Genomic DNA, 21,653 nt, shown 5'->3' on the forward strand with positions numbered 1-21,653 from the left:
CAAGTTCTTGAAGATAGACCACTAGAGGGCAATTTTCATGACAGCCAAATGAAGAACCACCAACCAATATAAATGCACATCATATTTTCTGAAATAACAAAGAAAAAAAAATGAATATCCTGGAGATAAACGCACTGCTATCTCATTTATTGAGAAAGATATAATGACCTCTGAAATAAATCATACCTAAAAAGGTAACTTTTGGAGAGACGGAGAAAAAATGGCGACGGAATAGAGTCGTGTTTGGAGTCTGGTCCTGGGGCGGAGAGTAGGAGCAGCAGAGGTTCGCAGGGGGAGTGTATATTGGCGAGCCAAGGGACAGCTAAACTCCAGGAGAAGGCGGGGGAGTGCTGGCCAGGGCTCCCCTGACCGTGCAGCACCCACAGGGGCTGGGTCCCCTCCCGGAGCTGCGGGCTCACTGGGCGCCTCGCCATCTTGCAAGGAAAGGAGGATTTTATTGGAAACCTGACTTTCCGCGACAACTGCAAACACTGAACAGCTGCGAGCACCAGAACACCGGTCCCCTATCGGCGCAAACATTCGGATTCAAAGGAACCCTTCACTGAACCACGGAAAGGTCAGATTTCGCCTGAAATAAGGTGTGGTTTCTAATTCCCACTGTGGGAGGGAAGCGCGCGAGCCGCGGGACCGGCGGGAACCGGGAGGTCTGTGCCTAGAAAAATCGGCGGCAGTTGGAGCTGCCGTGATCCGTGAATGTGGAAGGGGGTCCTCTGAGCTGCTAACTGAAGTGACCTCTTAAAAGCAACTCATTTTAATCTGACGAGGAGGATCAGACTAAGAATTTTCAAAGGAGTGCAGGCTTCTTAGTCTGGCGCACAGACCCACTGTCCGCACACTTGGGCTCTTTCCGACTCTGATTACTAAGCCCAATACATAGGAAAACCCAGGTGGAAAAACCCTGAAAGACTGCAGGGGGAAGGTGTTTTTTCGGAACCTGGGAACAGAGCTGGGTGTGACCATCGGAGAGGCAGCTGTGAGGCACACACCTCCACAAACCGGTAGTGAGTGCCATAGAGGGGAAAAAAAAAAAAAAAAGCTAGAGAGGCCCGGAATACAATTCAGAAACACTGCCACCCAGGGGCCGAAACGCTAATTGTCTCTGGTGTAATCAAAAATAAATACGAGAAATTAAGACACGGCCGGCTTAAAAAGCAGGACTGGCTTACAACACTGAGGAGCAGAGGAACGAAGCTGAACTGAAATACCGCCCAGACTGGGAAACAGGCATACCAAACAGAATAATAGAGGAAGTGAATGACAGCCGCTACTGCACATTTTAGTCTTCCTATTTTTTAATTTTTAATTATTTTTTCAATTTTTTTATTCTAATTTTTTATTTTCATTTTTTGCATCTTTTACTTAAGAAACAAAATTTTTTTCTTTTTCCTCACTCAATTTTCACCTTTTTAATTATTACATTTTTATTTTCAATCAGCATTATTATTACTATTATTTTACTTTTTTTTTTTTTAAAATGTCATTAGATTTTCTCTTTCTTTTATTTTGGGATTAGTGTCCTACATTCTATTTGCATCTTTCCCTTACCCTATCTCAACGCTAACATTTTGCCATCACTCTCCTCCTAACCTTTCCCCTTTTGGTCTTCTGCTTATCTAACTCTTTCTGGCTTTAGATTTTCCCTACTTTTTCAGTTTACCCTCTGCTAAAATTTCACCCTACTTATATATCTAATTCCCAACCCCCTGCTCCAAATCCATACATACCTCTCTCTACGCTACCTTAAAAAATTATTTTTCTCTCTGGCCTTTTGTTGTTGTTTGCTTGAATGTTGATTAGATTGAATTTTTATGCTTTTTTTATGAGATTGTTTTGATTATTCTTTTTGTTTGTTTGGTTGGTTCTATTGTTGGCTTTGTTTTTGTTTGTTTTTTACTTTTGTTTTCCCTTGCCTCACTTGATATTAGTTGGTGTTGCAGTTTGTATTAATCTCCAGGCTCGTGTTGCTGGAATTTGCTGGGATTAGTGGTTGTTCTAGTGGAGTCTACTCCCCATATATATAGTTTGTTCCCCTTTTCTCTCTTAGTATTGTTCTTGTCTCTCTTACTTATTTTTCTTTTCTTTTTTTTTTTCTGCTCTTCTCCCAAGTTCAGATTCACACTCTTTTTTTTTTTCTTTTTTTGTTCTTTCTTTTTACTCTCCCTCTTCCACTCCTATTTCCTAATTTGTCTTTCTCTGGTGGTTACCTTTATTGGAGGTTATTAATATCGTGAATACAATTCTGTTTAGTGCCTTGTGTGTTGTGCCTGGTTGTGTTGTATTGTGTACCTTTAAATCAACGCCGGAGAGAGAGAACTATATAACCAGACATCCAGAGAAGAGAGACCATGGGGAGACAAAGAAATAGCCCCCACAGGAAAGAGAAGCAGGCATCACCAGAAAAGGAAGTAAACGAACTAGAGGCAAACAACCTATCAGAGAAAGAATTCAGAGAAATGGTCATAAGGTGGCTGAAAAGGATGGAAGACAAATTCGACAATATGAGTAAGAACCAAGAGGAAATGAAGAAGAACCAAGAAGAAATGAAAAATGACATCGCTGCTGTAAAGAACTCAATAGAAAGCATCAAGAGTAGACTAGAAGAAGCAGAGGACCGCATAAGTGAGCTAGAAGACAAGATGGAAAAAAATACCCAATTACAACAGCTTCTAGAAACAAAAATTAGAAAGCATGAGGAGAGCCTAAGGGAACTTCGGGACAACACAAAACAAAACAACATCAGGATAATAGGGGTACCAGAAGGAAAGGAAACAGAGCAAGGAATAGAAAACCTGTTAGAAGAAATAATAACAGAAAACTTCCCTGATATAGGGAAGAAAAAACCCACACAAATCCAAGAAGCTCACAGAGTTCCAAGCAAAATGAACCCCAAAAGACCGACGCCAAGGCATATTATAATTAAGTTGGCAAACACCAACGACAAAGTAAGAATCTTAAAAGCGGCCAGAGAGAGACAGACAGTTACATACAAAGGAACCCCCATCAGACTAGCAACTGATTTCTCAACAGAAACTCATCAAGCCAGAAGGGAATGGAATGAAATATACAAAGTCATGCAAAGGAAGGGTCTCAATCCAAGAATACTGTACCCAGCAAGGCTATCAATCAAAATTGAAGGTGAAATCAGGAGCTTCACAGACAAAAAAGGGCTAAGGGAGTTTATCACCACCAAACCAGCAATGAAAGAAATGCTAAAGGGTCTGCTGTAAAAAAAAAAGAAAGAAAGAAATAGGAAGCAAAGAAGGAACACAGGGGTATAGAATAAAAATGGCGACAAATAAGTGCCTATCAATAATAACTTTAAATGTAAGTGGATTGAATGCCCCAATCAAAAGACACAGGGTAACAGATTGGATAAGAAAACAAAACCCATATATCTGCTGTCTACAGGAAACCCACCTCAAAAAAAAAGGACGCATACAGACTGAGAGTAAAGGGATGGAAAAAGGTTTTCCAGGCGAACAGAAATGAAAAAAAAGCTGGGGTAGCAATACTTATATCTGACAAATTAGATCTCAAAGTGAAAGACATAACAAGAGATAATGAAGGCCACTTAATAATACTAAAGGGAGAAATCCAACAAGAAGAAATAACTCTGGTAAACATATATGCACCCAACACAGGAGCACCAAGATACATTAAAAAACTCCTGGAAGATATCAAAGGAGAGATTGACAGCAATACAATTATAGTAGGAGACTTCAATACCCCACTATCACCATTGGACAAATCCTCTAAACAAAAAATCAGCAAAGAAACATCAATCCTAAATGACTCACTAGACCAGATGGAATTAATTGACATCTTCAGAACATTTCACCTCAAAGCCACAGAATATACATTCTTCTCAAGTGCACATGGGACATTTTCAAAGATAGACCATATGTTAGGACATAGGCAAAGTCTCTCCAAATTCAAGAAGATAGAAATCATATCAAGTTTCTTCTCAGATCACAGTGGCATAAAACTGGAAATCAACTACAATAAAAACAACCCAAAGAAATCAAACACATGGAGACTAAACAGCATGCTATTAAACCATGACTGGGTTACCAAAGACATCAAGGAAGAAATAAAAAACATCATGGCAACAAATGACAATGAAAACACAACAATCCAAAATCTATGGGACACAGCGAAAGCAGTCCTGAGAGGGAAGTTCATAGCTCTACAAGCCTTCTGCAAAAAACAAGAAACAATGGTAATAAATTACCTAACCAAACAACTCAAAGAGTTAGAGAGAGAGCAACAAGAAAAGCCCAGTGTAAGCAGAAGGAAAGAAATAATAAAGATCAGAGCGGAGATAAACGACATAGAGACCAAAGAAACAATACAAAAGATCAACAAAACCAAGAGCTGGTTCTTTGAAAGGATAAACAAGATTGATGAACCTCTAGCCAGGCTCACCAAGAAGCAAAGAGAGAGGACCTAAATAAACAAAATCAGAAATGAAAGAGGTGAAATAACAACAGATCCTGACGAAATACAAAGGATTGTTACAAAATACTACGAACAACTCTATTCCAACAAACTGGACAACCTGGAGGAAATGGACATATTCCTAGACAAATACAACCTTCCAAAACTCAATCAGGAAGAAGCTAAACAGCTCAACAGGCCAGTAACTATGGAAGAAATTGAAGCAGTCATCAAAAAGCTTCCGGCAAACAAAAGCCCGGGCCAGACGGCTTCACAGGAGAGTTTTACCAAACTTTCAAGGAAGAACTAAAACCTATCCTCCTCAGACTATTCCAAAAAATTCAAGAGGAAGGAACACTTCCAGGCTCCTTCTATGAAGCTAGCATCACCCTAATACCAAAACCAGATAAAGACAACACAATGAAAGAGAATTACAGACCAATATCCCTCATGAACATAGATGCCAAAATCCTCAACAAAATCCTAGCAAATCGGCTCCAGCAATACATCAGAAAGATCATGCATCATGACCAAGTAGGATTTATCCCAGGAATGCAAGGATGGTACAATATCCGCAAATCAATAAATGTGATACATCACATAAACAAATTGAGAGATAAAAATCACATAGTCATATCAATAGATGCAGAAAAAGCATTTGACAAAATCCAACACCCTTTCTTGATAAAAACTCTCAACAAGGTGGGAATAGAAGGATCATACCTCAACATAATAAAAGCTATTTATGATAAACCCACAGCAAACATCATACTCAATGGGCAAAAACTAAAACCATTTCCCCTAAGAACAGGAACAAGACAGGGATGCCCACTCTCACCACTCCTGTTTGACATAGTACTGGAAGTATTAGCTACCGCAATTAGGCAAGAAGAAGAAATAAGAGGCATCCAAATTGGAAAAGAAGAAGTGAAGCTGTCCTTATTTGCAGATGACATGATATTGTACGTAAAAAACCCAAAAGATTCCATCAAAAAACTAATAGACTTAATAAATGAATTCGGCAATGTAGCGGGATACAAAATTAACGCCAAGAAATCTATGGCATTTCTATACACCAATAGTGAACTTACAGAAAGAGAGACTAAAAAAGCAATCCCATTTACCATCGCACCAAAAAAATTAAGATACCTAGGAATAAACTTAACTAAGGAGGTAAAAGACCTATACGCGGAAAACTACAGGACACTGAAAAAAGAGATAGAGGAAGACGTAAACAGATGGAAGAACATATCATGTTCATAGATTGGTAGAATCAACATCATTAAAATGTCCATACTACCCAAAGCAATCTACAGATTCAATGCACTCCCCATCAAAATACCAACAGCATATTTCACAGACCTAGAAAGAACTCTCCAAAAATTCATCTGGAATAAAAAAAGACCCCGAATAGCCGCAGCAATCCTGAGAAAGAAGAATAAAGTATGAGGGATCTCAATACCAGATTTCAAGCTGTATTACAAAGCCACTGTTCTCAAAACAGCCTGGTACTGGCACAAGAACAGACATATAGATCAATGGAACAGAATAGAGAATCCAGATATTGACCCAAACCACTATGCTCAATTAATATTTGACAAAGGAGGCATGAACATACAATGGAATCAAGACAGTCTCTTCAATAAATGGTGTTGGGAAAATTGGACACACACATGCAAAAAAATGAAACTAGATCACCAACTTACACCATACACAAAAATAAACTCAAAATGGATACAGGACTTAAACATAAGACGGGAAACCATAAAAATACTAGAGGAATCCACAGGCAACAAAATCTCAGACATATGCCAAAAGAACTTCTTCACTGACACTGCCCCTAGGGCAATGGAAGCTAAAGAGAAAATTAACAAATGGGACTACATCAAAATAAAAAGCTTTTTCACAGCAAAATAAACCATCAACAAAACAACAAGAAAGCCCACTGCATGGGAGAACGTATTTGCAAATGCTAGCACTGATAAAGGTTTAATCTCCAACATCTACAGGCAGCTTATGCAACTTAATAAAAGGAAGATAAATGATCCAATAAAAAAATGGGCAACGGACCTAAACAGAATATTTTCAAAAGAAGACAGAAGGAAGGCCAAGAGACACATGAAAACATGCTCAAAGTCACTTATTATCCGAGAGATGCAAATCAAAACAACAATGAGGTACCATCTCACACCTGTCAGAATGGCTATCATCAACAAATCAACAAACGACAAGTGTTGGCGAGGATGCGGAGAAAAAGGAACCCTCGTGCACTGCTGGTGGGAATGCAGACTGGTGCAGCCACTGTGGAGAACAGTATGGAGTTTCCTCAAAAAACTGAAAATGGAACTCCCATTTGACCCAGTAATCCCACTCCTGGGAATATATCCAAAGAAACTAGAAACACCAATCAGAAAGGATATATGCACCCCTATGTTCATAGCAGCACAATTTACAATAGCTAAGATCTGGAAACAGCCTAGGTGCCCATCAGCAGATGACTGGATCAGAAAACTGTGGTACATCTACACAATGGAATACTATGCTGCCATAAAAAAGAAGGAATTCTCATCATTTGCAGCAACCTGGATGGAATTGGAGAATATTATACTAAGTGAAATAAGCCAGTCAATGAAAGAAAAATACCACATGATCTCACTCATTTATGGATAATAAAGAACATTATAAACTGATGAACAAAAAGATAGATACAGAGACAGTAAAGCAACAAACAGACTTTCAAATTACAGGGGGAAAGTTAGGGAGGGGGGGGAGATAAGAAATCAAACGAAGGACTTGTATGCATGCATATCAGCATAAACAATGGACGCAAAACTCTGGGGGGTGAGGGCATGTGTGGGTGTGGGGTGGGGGGGGCAATGGTAAGATATGTACAAATATAATACCTCAATAAAAAATAATAAAAAAAAATTTAAAAAAAGGTAACTTTTGGTATACAAATTATATTTAGCATTCTTTTTTTTTTTAGCATTCATTTTTAAAATATCTGTACACTGGGAAAGTCAAACCTATTTTAAACAATAGGAATTAAATGGAACTAAATACTAAATAATTAAAGTATTTTCAAAACAGTTTTATATAATGTTTTATATAGTCTCTTACTCTTTTAGATGTCTTAAATATAAATTTTTATACTTTAGCTTATAGTAATAGTCCAACTGCTGTGTAGTTCTTTAACGGACACTAATGTATTTGGAAAAAATCACTTTAAAACGTACACATGCACAATGCGTGCAAATAGATAAGAAATAGTAAATATCCCTTCCATTATATTTTTCAGTATCTTCTCAATCAATAAAGTGGAATGATATCATTTCCATGCCACAAACACGAACAGCAACACATAGAGATCAATGCATTCTTGCTTACCATGCCAAACTGCTGCATGTCCATCCCACAGAGTTGCTACTGTCTTCCTTGCGCCATCCCATAAATTATGAGAATAGGCTTCTTTTAATACATTCTTCCTCTTATAAATGTGTAAGAAAATAATAGTAAGGTAGAGAAGAAAAATAGTAAAGTAAGGAAGTATTAAAAGTATTAGTGGTGTAAAAACCCATAAGAGATAGTTTGCAAAATTCAAATAGTCCTCCAATTGTTCCACGCCAAACCATTCTTCAAATATGTGAATCAGACAACTCAAATAGGGCATAGAGTCCTGTCCTGTACAGGTTTGATTTTTGTCTATCATTTTTCTTTAGGTGAAAATGACAAATTCAGTTTCTTTCTTCATTATCATGACAAGTCTTTAATTTTGCCACTAGAAGGGAAAAATAATCCAATGTTATTCTTTTCATAGCTAAAAAGTTAAATGTTTTAGTCTACATAAATACTATATAGTCATTTCTACCAAAAATGAGTAAACTGTTGCAGATTTAAATGTGAAAATTATAAGGTTTCATTTGTCCACTCAGAAAGTATGTCAGGTTTAGCTTTTGAAATAACTCACAAGTTATAACTGAGAGAGGGAAATAAGGCTGATGAAGAATGAAACTTCAGATTGATCTTAATAATCTGACTTTTACCTTAAGTAGATCATACTGAATGTTTGTATCTTATACCAGGTTATGTTGAGATAACGCTATTCTTCACAAAAGATAATATTAATATCTGATTCAATAAAAGTAACTCACATCTTTAGGAAATTATGACATGCATTTTTGGATATTATCTTTTATAAGCCAGTTTATAGAAAAGCTGTCTTTTCCTTTGGCATTATGTAATAATAAAATTTTATCAGTATCATTTTTATCCTCTAAAAATTATCTTAAATCTTAAATGACTGAAAATATAGCCATACAATTATTTTATGTTACTCTCTAAATCTGTCAGTTAACTTACCAGAAATTAGATAAATATCTTGTCCCAAGCTTCTTTGTATGTATTCTGGAAAACAGTATATAAATGGAAAAAAACATGATTTTTAAAAAGATAATCAATACTAGAGTTAAAATTTCCATACAATAGTAAGAGACATGCACAAACGTGTGACAAATATGAATACAGCCCACACTAGTGTATCACAATTAAAAATTATACTCACTCAATTATGCTTTAGTGAGGACACCTCTATATACTGTCTACACGTTGTTTACTTCCCACCTGAGACTTTTTTTTTTTTTAATTCAGAGCTCAGAGCTATGAAAAACTTTGCTTCTTCGGAAAAAAGAGTATGAAGTTTAGATTTGTAATTGACCATGGTTTTTTTTTTTTCCAATATATTTGCCAGATAATAAGCTGGTCAAACATGATGTTCAATGATACATTTATATTAGCCCTTATGATCATGTTCTCCCATTTTTTTCTGATTCTATTCTTAGAGGTATTTTATCATTATTCCATACAACATCATCATACTGAAAATAATCTCAAATCCCTTGGGGATGAGGCAGGAAATAAATGAGATGGAGGGAGACAGAGATACAAAAGCAATTAAACGCTGTCTTTATGCCAAGATTATCTTGCTAACTGTCTTATTAGCAGGGCATGCACTTTGACTTGTTCTTCATGAGATGAAGGACTTAGTCTAATTTCCTTGTAAGCATTCATTTGTGAAAAATCTGGACCTATCATGTTAACAGAAGTAAACACAGCACACATTAAGACTGGGCTCATCCTGGCCAGGTATCTCAGTTGATTCGAGAATCATCCCAATACACCAAGGTTGTGGGTTCGATACCCGGTCAGGGCACATACAAGAAACAACTAGCCCTCGCTGGTTTGGCTTAGTGGATAGAGCATAGGCCTGCAAACTGAAGAGTTACAGGTTCAATTCCGGTCAAGGGCATGTACCTCAGTTGCAGGATCGATGATCCTCGGCCCCATGGCATGTACGGGAGGCAACCAATCAATGTGTCTCTCTCACATGGATGTTTTTCTCTCTCTCCTTCCCTTCTACTCTCTCTAAAAATCAATGGAAAAAATCCTCAGGTGAGTTTTAACAAAACAAAACAAACAAAAAAAGAAAGAAAGAAAAGAAACAACTAATGAATGCATAAATAAGTGGAACAACAAATCGGTATGTTTCTCTCTCAAAATAAGTAAAACATTTTAAAAAATACAATGGGCTTTGTTTACGTCAGATTCTAATTAATCCATCTAAAGAGTTAAATCACTATAATTACCAGTGTTTGATCATTTAGAATGTTAACATAGAAAAGCATTTTTTTTTAAAATTAGAGTTTTCCCCATTAGGATGGGTATAATTTTTAAAAAATGGAAAAGAACAAGTGTTGGTGATGATGTGAAGAAATTAGAACTTTCACACATTGCTGGTGGGATGTAAATGTTGCAACCACTGTGGAAATCGGTTTGACAGCTCCTCAAAAAGCTGTTACCCCAGAGTTACCAAATGACCCCGCAATTCTACTCCTAGGTATATATCCAAGAGGACTGAAAATATTCACATAAAAATCTTTATATGAATGTTGACAGCAGCATCATTCATAATAGCTAACAAGTGGAAATAAACCAAGTGTCGTCCATCAACTGATGAACAGATAAAGAAAGTGTGCTATACCATATAAGAGAATACTATTCAGGTATGAAAAAGTAATGAATTACTAGCTCATGCTACAATATGCATGAACCTTGATAATATTATAATAAGTAAAAAATAGTCACACACTAAGGGCCACATTTTGTATGATTCCATTTATATAAAACTAGAGGCCCAGTGCACAAATTCGTGCACGGAGAAGCGGGGAGGGGGGAAGGGACGCAGGAGGTTGGCAGGGGGTAGGGATTTGGGAGGTTGGCTGCTGGCCCTTGGCCTCCCAGAGAAAGGGACCGCATCCAACGCCACCCACCCCCGGTTCCCCGAAGGTCCCAGCGGGGTCGGGAGAGGAGGTGATGGTCACCGGGCTGGGCACGGAAAGAACGGATGCCAGACTCCGATCCCGCCCTCGGTGCCCCGCCACTGCATGGTTCCCCACCTCTCCCCCTCCTCCTTCCCTCACTGCTGTGCCACCACCATGGTGGGCAGGCGGCCCCAGGGAAGGGAAAGAACGGGAGCAAGACAAACCCTTGTATCAAGGGCTAACTTTCCATAGATTGCAGCGAGGGAGCTGCTCTGCTGCATATGAAATCCTGACTCAGAATCAGGTCTCTATGAATGGTTTAGTACCAGGGCCAATGGGGGCCAGCTGGCTGGGGGGCGGGGCTGCGGGAGGTTGGCTGTGGGAGCGCACTGACCACCAGGGGGCAGCTCCTGCATTGAGCATCTGTCCCCTGGTGGTCAGTGTGCGTCATAGCAACTGGTGGACCAGTCGTAATGGTCGCTTAGGCTTTTATATATATAGATACCTAGAACAGGCTAATCCACAGAGACAGAAGGATTAGTGGTTGGTTGCCAGGTGCTGGGGGAGGGAGCAATGAGAACTGACTGCTAATGGAAACAGGTATCTTCTGGAGATAGTGAAAATGTTCCAATAGTAGTGATGATTGTACAACCTTGTGAATTTACTAAAAAACCACTGAGATGTATGCATTTTATAATGATGAATGTTACGGTAAATTATACCTCAATAGAAAAAGAACTTTTAGATATCCTATATAATAAAAGGCTAATATGCAAATTGTCCCCTCGGGAGTTCACCCGCTATGATGTGTGCTGACCATCAGGGGGCGGCGCAGAATGAAGGAAGGCCCCGATCAACCCTGATCACTGGCCAGGCCTGGGGACCCTACCTGTGTACAAATTTCGTGCACTGGGCCTCTAGTTCTTAATAAATTAAAATTTATGATAGCCTCTCAAATATGTTAGAAGCTTTTCTTATGCCTAAAAACCAATCATTTTGATGATCTGAAATACAATTGCTCCTAATAATCTAGTCTCATTTCTGATTTTTAATAGGATTGCAAAATCTTATAATTTTAAAGCCTCTCCCAACCCAAATTGGTAATCGAACTACACCTCTTATCCTCAATCACATTCTGATTTATTACACATACTAACACACACACTAAAAGAAAGAGGAACAGGGCATAGGCAGACATCCAGTGAGAGTTTACAGGGAAACCTGCATGAGATACAGCAGTGCTTTAATAGTGCCCCCAGGCTGGGTGCAAGAACCTCCACAAAGGGTTGTCCTCGATTCCAATTTAAACCCTTCCAGAACAGAAAACTCAAAAGGTGTCCCATTCCTTCTTCAAAACCACCCATTGAAGTACTAAAAAGATCTATCTTATACATTCCTCACTGTAACTTTTCCCTACTGGACCTAGTTCTGTACTGTAGACAACCTCTTAAGTTTCAGGACAGCTATCATGAGCTGTGAAATCCCCTTTTCTAGTCAGATTCCTTAATTCTTTCAACCATATTTCAGATGTTGGTTTCATAGCCTTTCATCACTCAGGCTACTTCCTGATATTGAGAGGAGAGAGAAAAATATACAGCAGGGTAAGAAGAATATGGAGATCTATAGTAGGCAAGACGTACAAGGGGGTAGAGGGGCACTATGTTACATAGGTAGTCTGGGAAGGCCTCTATAAAAGTACATTTAAGCAGAGACCTCAGAAAGTGAGGAAACAAACCATGTGGGTATTAGAAAGAGAATTCCTGACTAAATGAACAGTAAGTACAAAGGATGTACACTTGGTGTGGTCTGCTGAGCAGCAAGGTAGGCTAAAGAAGCATGATAGGAGAGCAGTCAGAAATGGGCAGAGAGAACTTGTAGAACGTTATCTAAGGGAGATGAAGAAGACATCAGAAGAATGAGATTGCCTAATGGGTTTTAAATGACTGCTGAGTTAAGAATATACTATACAGGGAGCAAATAGGAAGTTACTGCAATAACTGAGATGAGTGATGAAAGAGGCTTAGACAGTGTGGCAGAGTGAAGGTCATAAGAGAGAATCCAGTTCTGGATATATTTTCAAGATAAAGCCAAGAGGATTTGCTGATGAATAGTTATAGAATATGACTGAGAAATAGAAGTCTGGAAGGACAACACAGTTTTTGGGCAACATGGATTTGTGTCCTGGGAGACAGTGCCACTTACTGTGTGACATAGACAAGTTACTTAATATCCCTGCCTCAGTTTCTCCATTTGTAAAGTGGGGGTAATAACATTACCTACCTAATAAGACTGTTATGAAGATTGTACATTAAAAAGCTGAGAAGAGTGCCTTCCAATATGTAAGCACTAAATAAATATTGCTATCATCATCAGCTTACTTGTGAGAGATGGGAGTGCAGAAAGAACAGGTTTGGGGGTGGGATGAAGATCTGGAATTCGGTTTTGAACATGTTAAGATTCTTCTGGACATCCGAGCGAAGACATTAAGTAGGCAGCTGGATATACGCAGAGTGCAGCAGGGACTCCAGAAGATAGGGACTCCAGAACTATATCTAGGAATTGGCAACATATAGACAGTATTGGAAACCATGAAACTAAATATCCCTCTAGGGAGTGAATATAAAATAAAAAAGAATTTCCATGACTGAGCCATGAGGCACTCAACATTTTAGAATTTGGCAAGACAAGGAGGAACCAGCATCCTCCTTCCAGGAGTGGCGTCCTGGATGTGAAAGTAAGAAAAGTGTTTCAAGAAGAAAGGAGTACTCAGCTGTTTCAAATGATGCTGAGAGGTCCAAGAATAATTGATCAATAGATTTTACAACAAAGAGGCATTGGAAAGTCCTGATAAGAAATGTTTTGATACAGTGGGGATGAAAGTTAGCTGGAATAAGTTCAAGAAAAAATGGGTGTGAATAAATTGGAAAGATAGCAAATACGGTCAACTCTTCAGAGGAATACTGTTACAGAAAGGGACAGAGAAACAAGTGGATATCTAGAGAACAATGCGGATCAAGTCTGTTGTTTTAAGATGACAGAAAATACAGCAGTTTTTAACACCAATGACAATGCATCAGTGAGAGAGTGAGAAGTGGATGATGCAGAAGAGAACTGTTGGGTCCAATACTAGGCTAGGCCAGAGGGGATAGAATATAATGTACAAGAAAGCGGGTGGCCCTGAACGGTTTGGCTCGGTGGATAGAGCGTCGGCCTGCGGACTCAAGGGTCCCAGGTTTGATTCCGGTCAAGGGCATGTACCTTGGTTGAGGGCACATCCCCAGTAGGGGGTGTGCAGGAGGCAGCTGATCGATGTTTCTCTCTCATCGATATTTCTAACTCTTTATCCCTCTCCCTTCCTCTCTATAAAAAATCAATAAAATATATTTTTTAAAAAAGAAAAAAAATAAAAGAAAGCGGGTGGCCCAGAGAAGACCTACATAATTGGATTATTACTTTATTTACTCAACAAACATTTATCAAAGCAGTGGTTGTGCTAGACACTATTGTAAACACTAGGATCTATATGTAAACAAAATAGATGGTTATATGAGAAAACATATGTAAAGCACTTAGAACAATATGACTCACACATAGTTAGCACCACCTAAAAAATGCCAGGTAGCTAGAGAAAGATCAGAACTGCCCTAGCGGGCTTGGCTCAGTGGATAGAGCGTCAGCCTGCGGACTAAAGGGTCCCAGCTGGTTCGATTCCGGCCAAGGGCACATGCCTGGGTTAAGGGCTTGATCCCCAGTAGGGGGCGTGCAGGAAGCAGCCGATCAATGATTCTCATCATTGATGTTTCTATTTCTCCTTCCTTCCTCTCTGAAATAAACAAATATAAAAAAAGAAAGATCAGAACTGTGTTCATCCACATCTTCACTTTTTTAATGTTTTTTTAATGATTTTAGGGAAAGTGGAAGAGAGAAACATGGATCAGTTGCCTCCTGCACACCTCCTGGTGGGAATCGAGTCACAACCTGGGCATGTGCCTTAACTGGAAATCGAACCAGCAACCTTTCGGTGCATGGGACGATGCTCAACCAACTGAGCCACACATCTTTAACAAAAATGTGGTCCCAGCCAGCGTGGCTCAGTGGTAGATGTGCAACATTTTGGGGATAAGGATATCTGTATCTATAACTTACCTCCTTGAGTCACTAAATAAACACATCTCTAACATCCAAGTAAGGCAGCAGTAAGGATATGGGAATAGACATTTAATTTAAAAATTAATCTCCTCTTTCCATTCACTAGTAAATGGGACCGAAACATCAGCGATGTTCTAAATGTCTGGATTTTACCTCAGTTTTTATATATTCTAAAGCAGCAATTTTCAACCTTTTTCATCTCATGGCAGACATAAACTAATTACTAAAGTTCTGGAGCACACCAAAAATTATATTTTTTGCAGATCTGACCAAAAAAAAAAAAGGTATAGTCTTTTTTTTTTTTTTAATTAAAATTGAGGGAGCCTTTATTGCCGGCTGGCGGCTGTTCTGCCTTCCAGACAGGGAGGTCAGAGAGCAGCCCCGACCCTTTGTGCAAGACCATCTTTTTTTTTTTTTTTTTAATATATCTTATTGATGTTTGACAGAGAGGAAGAAAGAGGGAGAGAGAGTTAGAAACATCGATGAGAGAGAAACATCTACCAGCTGCCTCCTGCACACCCCCTCCTGGGGATGTGCCCACAACCAAGGTATATGCCCTTGACCAGAACCGAACCCGGGACCTTTCAGTCCGCAGGCCGACGCTCCATCCACTGAGCCAAACCGGTTTCGGCTATATAGTCATTTTGATTCATTCACACAAGGCACTATAGTGTTGGCTGTTAAGGAAAAGAGGTCAGTGCCCCTAACTATTGTATGTTAAAAATGCTTGCAGCACCCCGGTGGAAGAAATGACAATGCCACCCACCTAGGCATTAGTAGCACAGACCACGTCGTAAGCGCTCCAACAGCCTTCGAGCCCCCACATGCTTCCCCGAGGAAGCTGCCTGGGCAGTCTCAACCAATACCCCACACCAAACACCAACTGCTTCTGACACAGCTGGCAGCAGCGTTCCAGGTTTTTACATCCTGATGATGCGCACGTGCATTTTTTTTTCATGGTAATCAGCAGCATGAGCGCAGAGGCTTGGTTCACAGGCTGCAAACCCGAGGGGACCCAGACAGTGCCGGGCGCGTACAAAGTATGGACCCACTCAAACTATCAATACCACACGTGTGAGGTCTGATTTAGTCCTTTCCTTTATTTTTTCACCAGCCCAAGGAAGCAGGTACAATAGTAAACGTGAGAGAGTGAGAAGTGGATGATGTGATCATCAGATGATCACAATTGAGGATTCAAAAAGAGGTGAAGTCGCTTGCCCGGGTCACACGCGTAGTAAAAAGGGGCATAAACCAGGATGCCAAGCCTGACTTTGTCGAAGGCGAGCCCTCTTCACCACTCCCTGCCCGCGCGGCCTCCCAACCACACTCGGATCACCAGGAGCTTTCATGCACCATAAGGTCGATTCAGATCCCAGAATCAGAGAAGTCACAGGGCACGCCCCGAGGCCTCTAGTGAGGCTTGGAGACGCCTCGCCCCATCACTACCACTGAGCACGCCGAGCTGGGGGGTTCCGGGCGCTGGGGGAGAGGCGGAGCGGGGTGAATGCGTTTGTAGTGGCCCAGACAGGGCCTCCCCTCCCGGCCACTCCAGTGCCGGAGCCGAACGCCAGGCCGGCGGCAAGCAAACCCGCCCGCGCAGCCCCAGCCGCGGACTCGGGGCGCCCCGGGGAGACCAGACGCGCGGCCTCGCCTCTTCGCAGCTCCGCGAGACGGACGGCGCCCGAGCGCCGGGCCGGGAGGAGCCCGGGCAGACCAAGGCGGGGATCGACGCACCTCGGGGCGGGGAGAGGGGAGAGGCGGCTCGACCTCACCCTCGAACAGTAGCGGCGGCTCTTCGGTGGCTCAGAGGCTGAAGGAAGCGAAGAAGTTTGATTCGCCGACTTTCCCGCGAGCAACCCTGCGAGGAAAAACCTAAAAAGTAGCCACAACCCCGGCAGCGTTGAGTGTGACCCCGCCCGTCGCCCCGCCCCTTCCGGCGGCCACCGGAGCCACTTCCGGCGGCGGCTTCCTACCTTGCTCCGCAGTCCCCGGCTCGGTCCCAACCCCTCAGACCTCATCGGCGCGCCGGGAGGCCTCCTTTCGGTCTCCAGGACCCTGCCGAGGCCCGGGAGGCGGTCCCGCCCCGTGTGCCGCAGGGCTGTCTCCTCTGAGGGGTAAAATGTGCTGCGAGAAGTGGAGCCACGTGGCCGAGATGTTCCTCTTCATTGAAGACCTGGAGGAGGATTATAAGATCCTTTGCCTCTGCTCCCGGGCGTTCGTAGAGTAAGTAGAAACTTGGCTCTCCCTTGGCACGATTGTTTCCCAGAAACGGAGGTGATGCAGACTAGTTGTAATGGGTCCCCGGAACCACGGCCAGAGAGAGTATTGGACTCTTGGGCCAGCTGATGGTGTAGGAAAAGGGGAGTCCTGCCTGGCGTGGCTCGGTGGTTGAACAGGGACCTCTGAACCTGGTGGTCTCGGTTCCATTCCGGGCGGGTCACATGCCCCGGGGGTGGGCTCCATCGCCAGTAGGGGGCGTGCAGAAGGCAGCCCATCCATCATGATTCTCATTGATGTTTCTATCTCTCTCTCCCTCTCCTCTCTCTGAAGTTAATAAAAACATGAAAAAAAAAAAAAAGGGGGGGGGGAAATCCACAGACTTTACAGAGTGGTGGCCTCTGCCATTAAGTGTATAAGTAAATCTGTGTAGGCTGTAATGAAAAAATGTGGTAGTTGATATATGTCATTTTATATTTATAAATTGAGGGGACATTTTAAAATTGGGGGAAGGTGAAGTGTAAAATGAAATCCCGTTAGTGGATATGACATCACAAGGTAAAGGTTTAAAGATAAGTTATTTGTTTTGGATAACGTCTTTTTTTAAACCTTAAGATTTATTAAAGCACCAATTCACATAAACATAACTAGTGAGGTAAAAGGTTTAACTATAATTACATTCATTTTTAAAATTTTTTTATTAAGGTATTATATGTGTACATATCTTACCATTGCTCCCCCCCACCCCACTCCCATACATGCCCTCACCCCCCAATGTTTTGCATCCGTTGGTTATTCTTTTTTTCTTTTTTTTTTATTGATTTTTTACAGAGAGGAAGGGAGAGGGATAGAGAGTTAGAAACATTGATGAGAGAGAAACATCGATCAGCTGCCTCCTGCACACCCCCTACTGGGGACGTGCCCGCAACCAAGGTACATGCCCTTGACCAGAATCGAACCTGGGACCCCTCAGTCCACAGGCCGACGCTCTATCCACTGAGCCAAACCAGTTAGGGCCGTTGGTTATTCTTACTATGCATGCATATAAGTCCTTCGGTTGATCTCTTATCTCCCCCAACTCTCCCTAACCTTCCCGCTGTAATTGGACAATCTGTTTGATGTTTTACTGCCTCTGTATCTATCTTTTTGTTCATCAGTTTATAATGTTTTTTATTATCCACAAATGAGTGAGATCATGTATTTTTATGAAGTAATCTGAAAATCCAAAAAGAAATGGAAAACTATGTTAAATTTAATGTGAAAAGTATGGCTGTTTTTGTATTTATGTATGCATATATTCATTCAATGAATGCTTTTTGTGCTCCTTTGTATTAGGTACTAGTAGGCACAGGGGTACAAGACACAGCCCTTCCTTACACATTTTGACTTTACTTACTGGCAAAGGAGATCAATAGTAAGACAACTGTTACATAATCCTTGAGTTAGTTAAAGTTATAAGTGCTATGGGAGGGAAGCTCAGGATGCTATGATAGCCAGAACCTAACCTTGAGGTTTAAAGGGTGAGTGGAAATAAACTGGGGGTATGTTTGAGTGGGCGGAAGCATTCCTGCAAGCAGAACTGTAAAATCCTGAGGGAGCACAAGAAAGCCCGTGAAACTGAAACAACGTGACTGGCACAGAAAGAAGATAGAGTTGGTGAGATAGGCAGTGTAAAAACATGGAGGACTTTGTGGAAGAATGGGTCAGATTTGCATTTTTGAAGATTACCCTGGGTAATCAGCAGCACCTGAGGGATGGTTCAAAGGAGGGGAACCACATAATCATTTTTCAGGTTACAAATTCTGGTAACTTGGATAAAGATTGGTGGCAGTGGAAATGGAAAATGGAGAGAAACTGTTGAGATTAAGGGGTTGGAATGGATGTGAGGGAATGAAGGAAAGAGAATAGGTCAAGGCTAACTCCCTTGCTGAAATGATGGCATGGTTGAAAGTTGATTGTGCTATAAATAGCAGGCTTTTATTATTTATTTTTTAAGTGATTAATTTTGAAATAATTTCAAACTTACAAAAACAGTTCAAAGAACTCCCATATTCCCTTCACCCAGATTCACCAACTCTCCATAACACACACACACACACACACACACACACACACACACACACACCATCATTAGTGTTTTTCTGGACCATTTGAGAACAAGCTGCAGATGTGACTATCACTACTAAATACTTCATTGTGTATTTCCCCAAAACAAGTATATCCTACACAACTTCTGTAGTCATTGAGACTGAATTGTTTTATCTTGATTTATGTTTCAGTTTGCTAAAATATTTAAATAAGTACTTACTTTTATGTTAGTCTCCAAAACAACCTTTGCTCGGACCGTGAATATCTTGTCTACTAGGCAATGAATATTTTGGCCTATTTGCATATGGACTATGGCTTGCATGTGGATTTTATATATGTCTCAGACAAATCTTTCCATATTTATGCTTCCCTTTTACAGCAAATTTAGAGAGCATTTCATTGTTTGTGCATCATAAGGAGGATTGGGTTCTTCCCCCAATATCCAGAATACCACTTATTTTAATAATTAGTTATGCCCTAGCCGGTGGGCTTAGTGGTTAGGGCACCGACCCACACTCCACAGGGTCTTAGGTAACCCTAACCCTAACCCTAACCTGGTTGCATGTTCAGACCCTGGCCCTGCAGGAGGCAACTAATCAATGTGTCTCTCTCACCTGGATATCTCTATCTTTCTCATCCTCTTCTCACCCTCTCTCCCTCCCTTCCATTCTCTCTAAAATTCAATGGAAAAAATAACCACGGGTGAGGATTAACAAAAATAATAATTAGTAGTTATAATTATAAATGCTTACCACAATACTAAATGTTTTACAGATACTGTCAATTCTCATAATAACCCCATGAGATAGGCATTATTTCTATATCACAAATTAGGAAAATATATTAGCATATTATTTTCTATACTTTTTTATTAATTAATCTATGTTGCTTTGAATTTGTTTCTTCTCTAAATTTATAATTTAATTTTTTTCAATACTGACTGTTTAATTTGCTTCACAGAGATCGAAAATTGTGCAATTTGGGATTAAAAGGCTACTATGTTAAAGGCAACGGCAACAGTGCAGGTAATACAGTATAAACTATATAATCCTTTTTTGCTAAAATTAACCATTACACTATATTCATTATAATTCATTATAAATACTGTATTAATTTCTTAGCATAAAATATGTGACAAAAATATTCTGTAATCATAGTCATTTTTTATTATAGCATGGTTCTGGAATCCCTATCAAAGCATAAATTTTCTTATAGCAAACTCCTATATGGAGTTGAGGTAGCCTCCTTTGTCCCATGTAGCATTCCTTCCTGAATTGTCGCCATTAGATAAAAGCAACCTGAAATTTGAGGCTTTGAAAAGTAGAGAACACATAGTTTCTAAAACAGAATTTTATTGTTAAAAGCTAAACTGAGGCATATTAAAAATTTTCCAGATTTTATTTGAGCATACGTTCATTCAAATTGGGCAGCACCTAACCAAACGTGGTTAGGAACACTCCAAAGATAACTAGAAGCATATTTATAGAGGAGATGCAGAAACAAAACAATCCAGTTGTGATTGAAGTACCCGTGAGGGGCCATAACTCACCTCTCTTATTAGCAGCTCCTAAAATAACTCCACAAATCATCCTTTTAAATCCACTGATCTAGTGCAGTAATATTGCAGAGGAGTATCAAAATGCAATAATTTGCCTCATGGGTACTCTACTGTGTTCCTTTTTATAGCCTCAGTGCTTTGCACAATGCCCAGCACAAAGGAGATGCTCAAGAAGTATAAGTTGAATGGGCAGCTAAATGGATACTGGTAGGCAGAGCCAGACTAGAAATTGTCTCTTTATTCTTAGTTGGCCATATTTTACTAGTCCATCAATTCCCTTTTTTCCCCCCCTTAAAAATTGTAACAATTGTACACCTTTGGGCCAGGCATGTAATAACTCTGGGTCTCAGGTTTTCTTCATTAAAATGATAATAAAACCTGCATCTAAATTTTTTCTAACATTAACAAATGCTATCTACAGGAGACCAAGCTACAGAAGAGGAGGAAAGTTGTAATTTCCATGACAGTAAAGAATCATGTGATAGCAAAGGCATAGACCTAGATGAAAGTGAACTTGATTCTGAGACTGAACTCATGAGAAGTATGGGACTGCCGCTTCAATTTGGTGGGATGTCTGCACATAAGAATTTTGAGGTAAGTATTCACTTTTATTTATTAGTTTTCTCTGTAAAATCACGTGGGATTTTTTTTATCCCAAATCTAATGCATTTATTAATTAGAGCACTCCATCTCTTTTTTAATGTACCTATTTATAAATTAACCAAAACTGTAAGTTGTGATGTGTCCCACATGTGATTTTCTTCTCTTGGGAACTTGGGTAGTAAGATTCAATTGTTTGTGTAACTAAAAGCCCAGGGTAATGGTAGTGGGAGGCAGGGTGGGGGAGCGCAGAGATTGAGGCTATT

At 40.4% G+C, this 21,653-nt stretch overlaps 2 protein-coding genes across 7 annotated transcripts in view; one reads left to right on the forward strand and one right to left on the reverse strand.

Annotated features, from left to right (window-relative positions):
• The window catches only part of TMEM68 (transmembrane protein 68), a 39,906-nt gene extending 23,067 nt beyond the window's left edge, over positions 1 to 16,839 (reverse strand). Inside the window, exons 1-4 of one of the 3 annotated variants that reach the window (XM_079796094.1) lie at positions 16,659 to 16,839; positions 13,154 to 13,327; positions 8,818 to 8,862; positions 7,846 to 8,236 (exon numbers count right to left, since the gene is read on the reverse strand). In XM_079796094.1, the coding sequence (XP_079652220.1) occupies positions 7,846 to 8,167 (322 nt within the window). In that variant the 5' untranslated portion in view covers positions 8,168 to 8,236; positions 8,818 to 8,862; positions 13,154 to 13,327; positions 16,659 to 16,839. The remainder of the gene's footprint in view (positions 1 to 7,845; positions 8,237 to 8,817; positions 8,863 to 13,153; positions 13,328 to 16,658) is intronic. The other 2 variants (XM_079796093.1, XM_079796095.1) reach the window with 2 other exon arrangements.
• A 50-nt stretch (positions 16,840 to 16,889) lies between these two features.
• The window catches only part of TGS1 (trimethylguanosine synthase 1), a gene marked incomplete at its 3' end in the record, with an annotated part of 32,159 nt that continues 27,395 nt past the window's right edge, over positions 16,890 to 21,653 (forward strand). For all 4 annotated transcript variants that reach the window (XM_079795980.1, XM_079795982.1, XM_079795981.1 and 1 more), the window contains exons 1-3: positions 16,890 to 17,147; positions 20,190 to 20,254; positions 21,209 to 21,381. In XM_079795980.1, the coding sequence (XP_079652106.1) occupies positions 17,044 to 17,147; positions 20,190 to 20,254; positions 21,209 to 21,381 (342 nt within the window). In that variant the 5' untranslated portion in view covers positions 16,890 to 17,043. The remainder of the gene's footprint in view (positions 17,148 to 20,189; positions 20,255 to 21,208; positions 21,382 to 21,653) is intronic.

The sequence above is a fragment of the Cnephaeus nilssonii genome, assembly GCF_951640355.1.
Source record: "Cnephaeus nilssonii genome assembly, chromosome: 18".
NCBI classification, from domain to species: Eukaryota; Metazoa; Chordata; class Mammalia; order Chiroptera; family Vespertilionidae; genus Cnephaeus; species Cnephaeus nilssonii.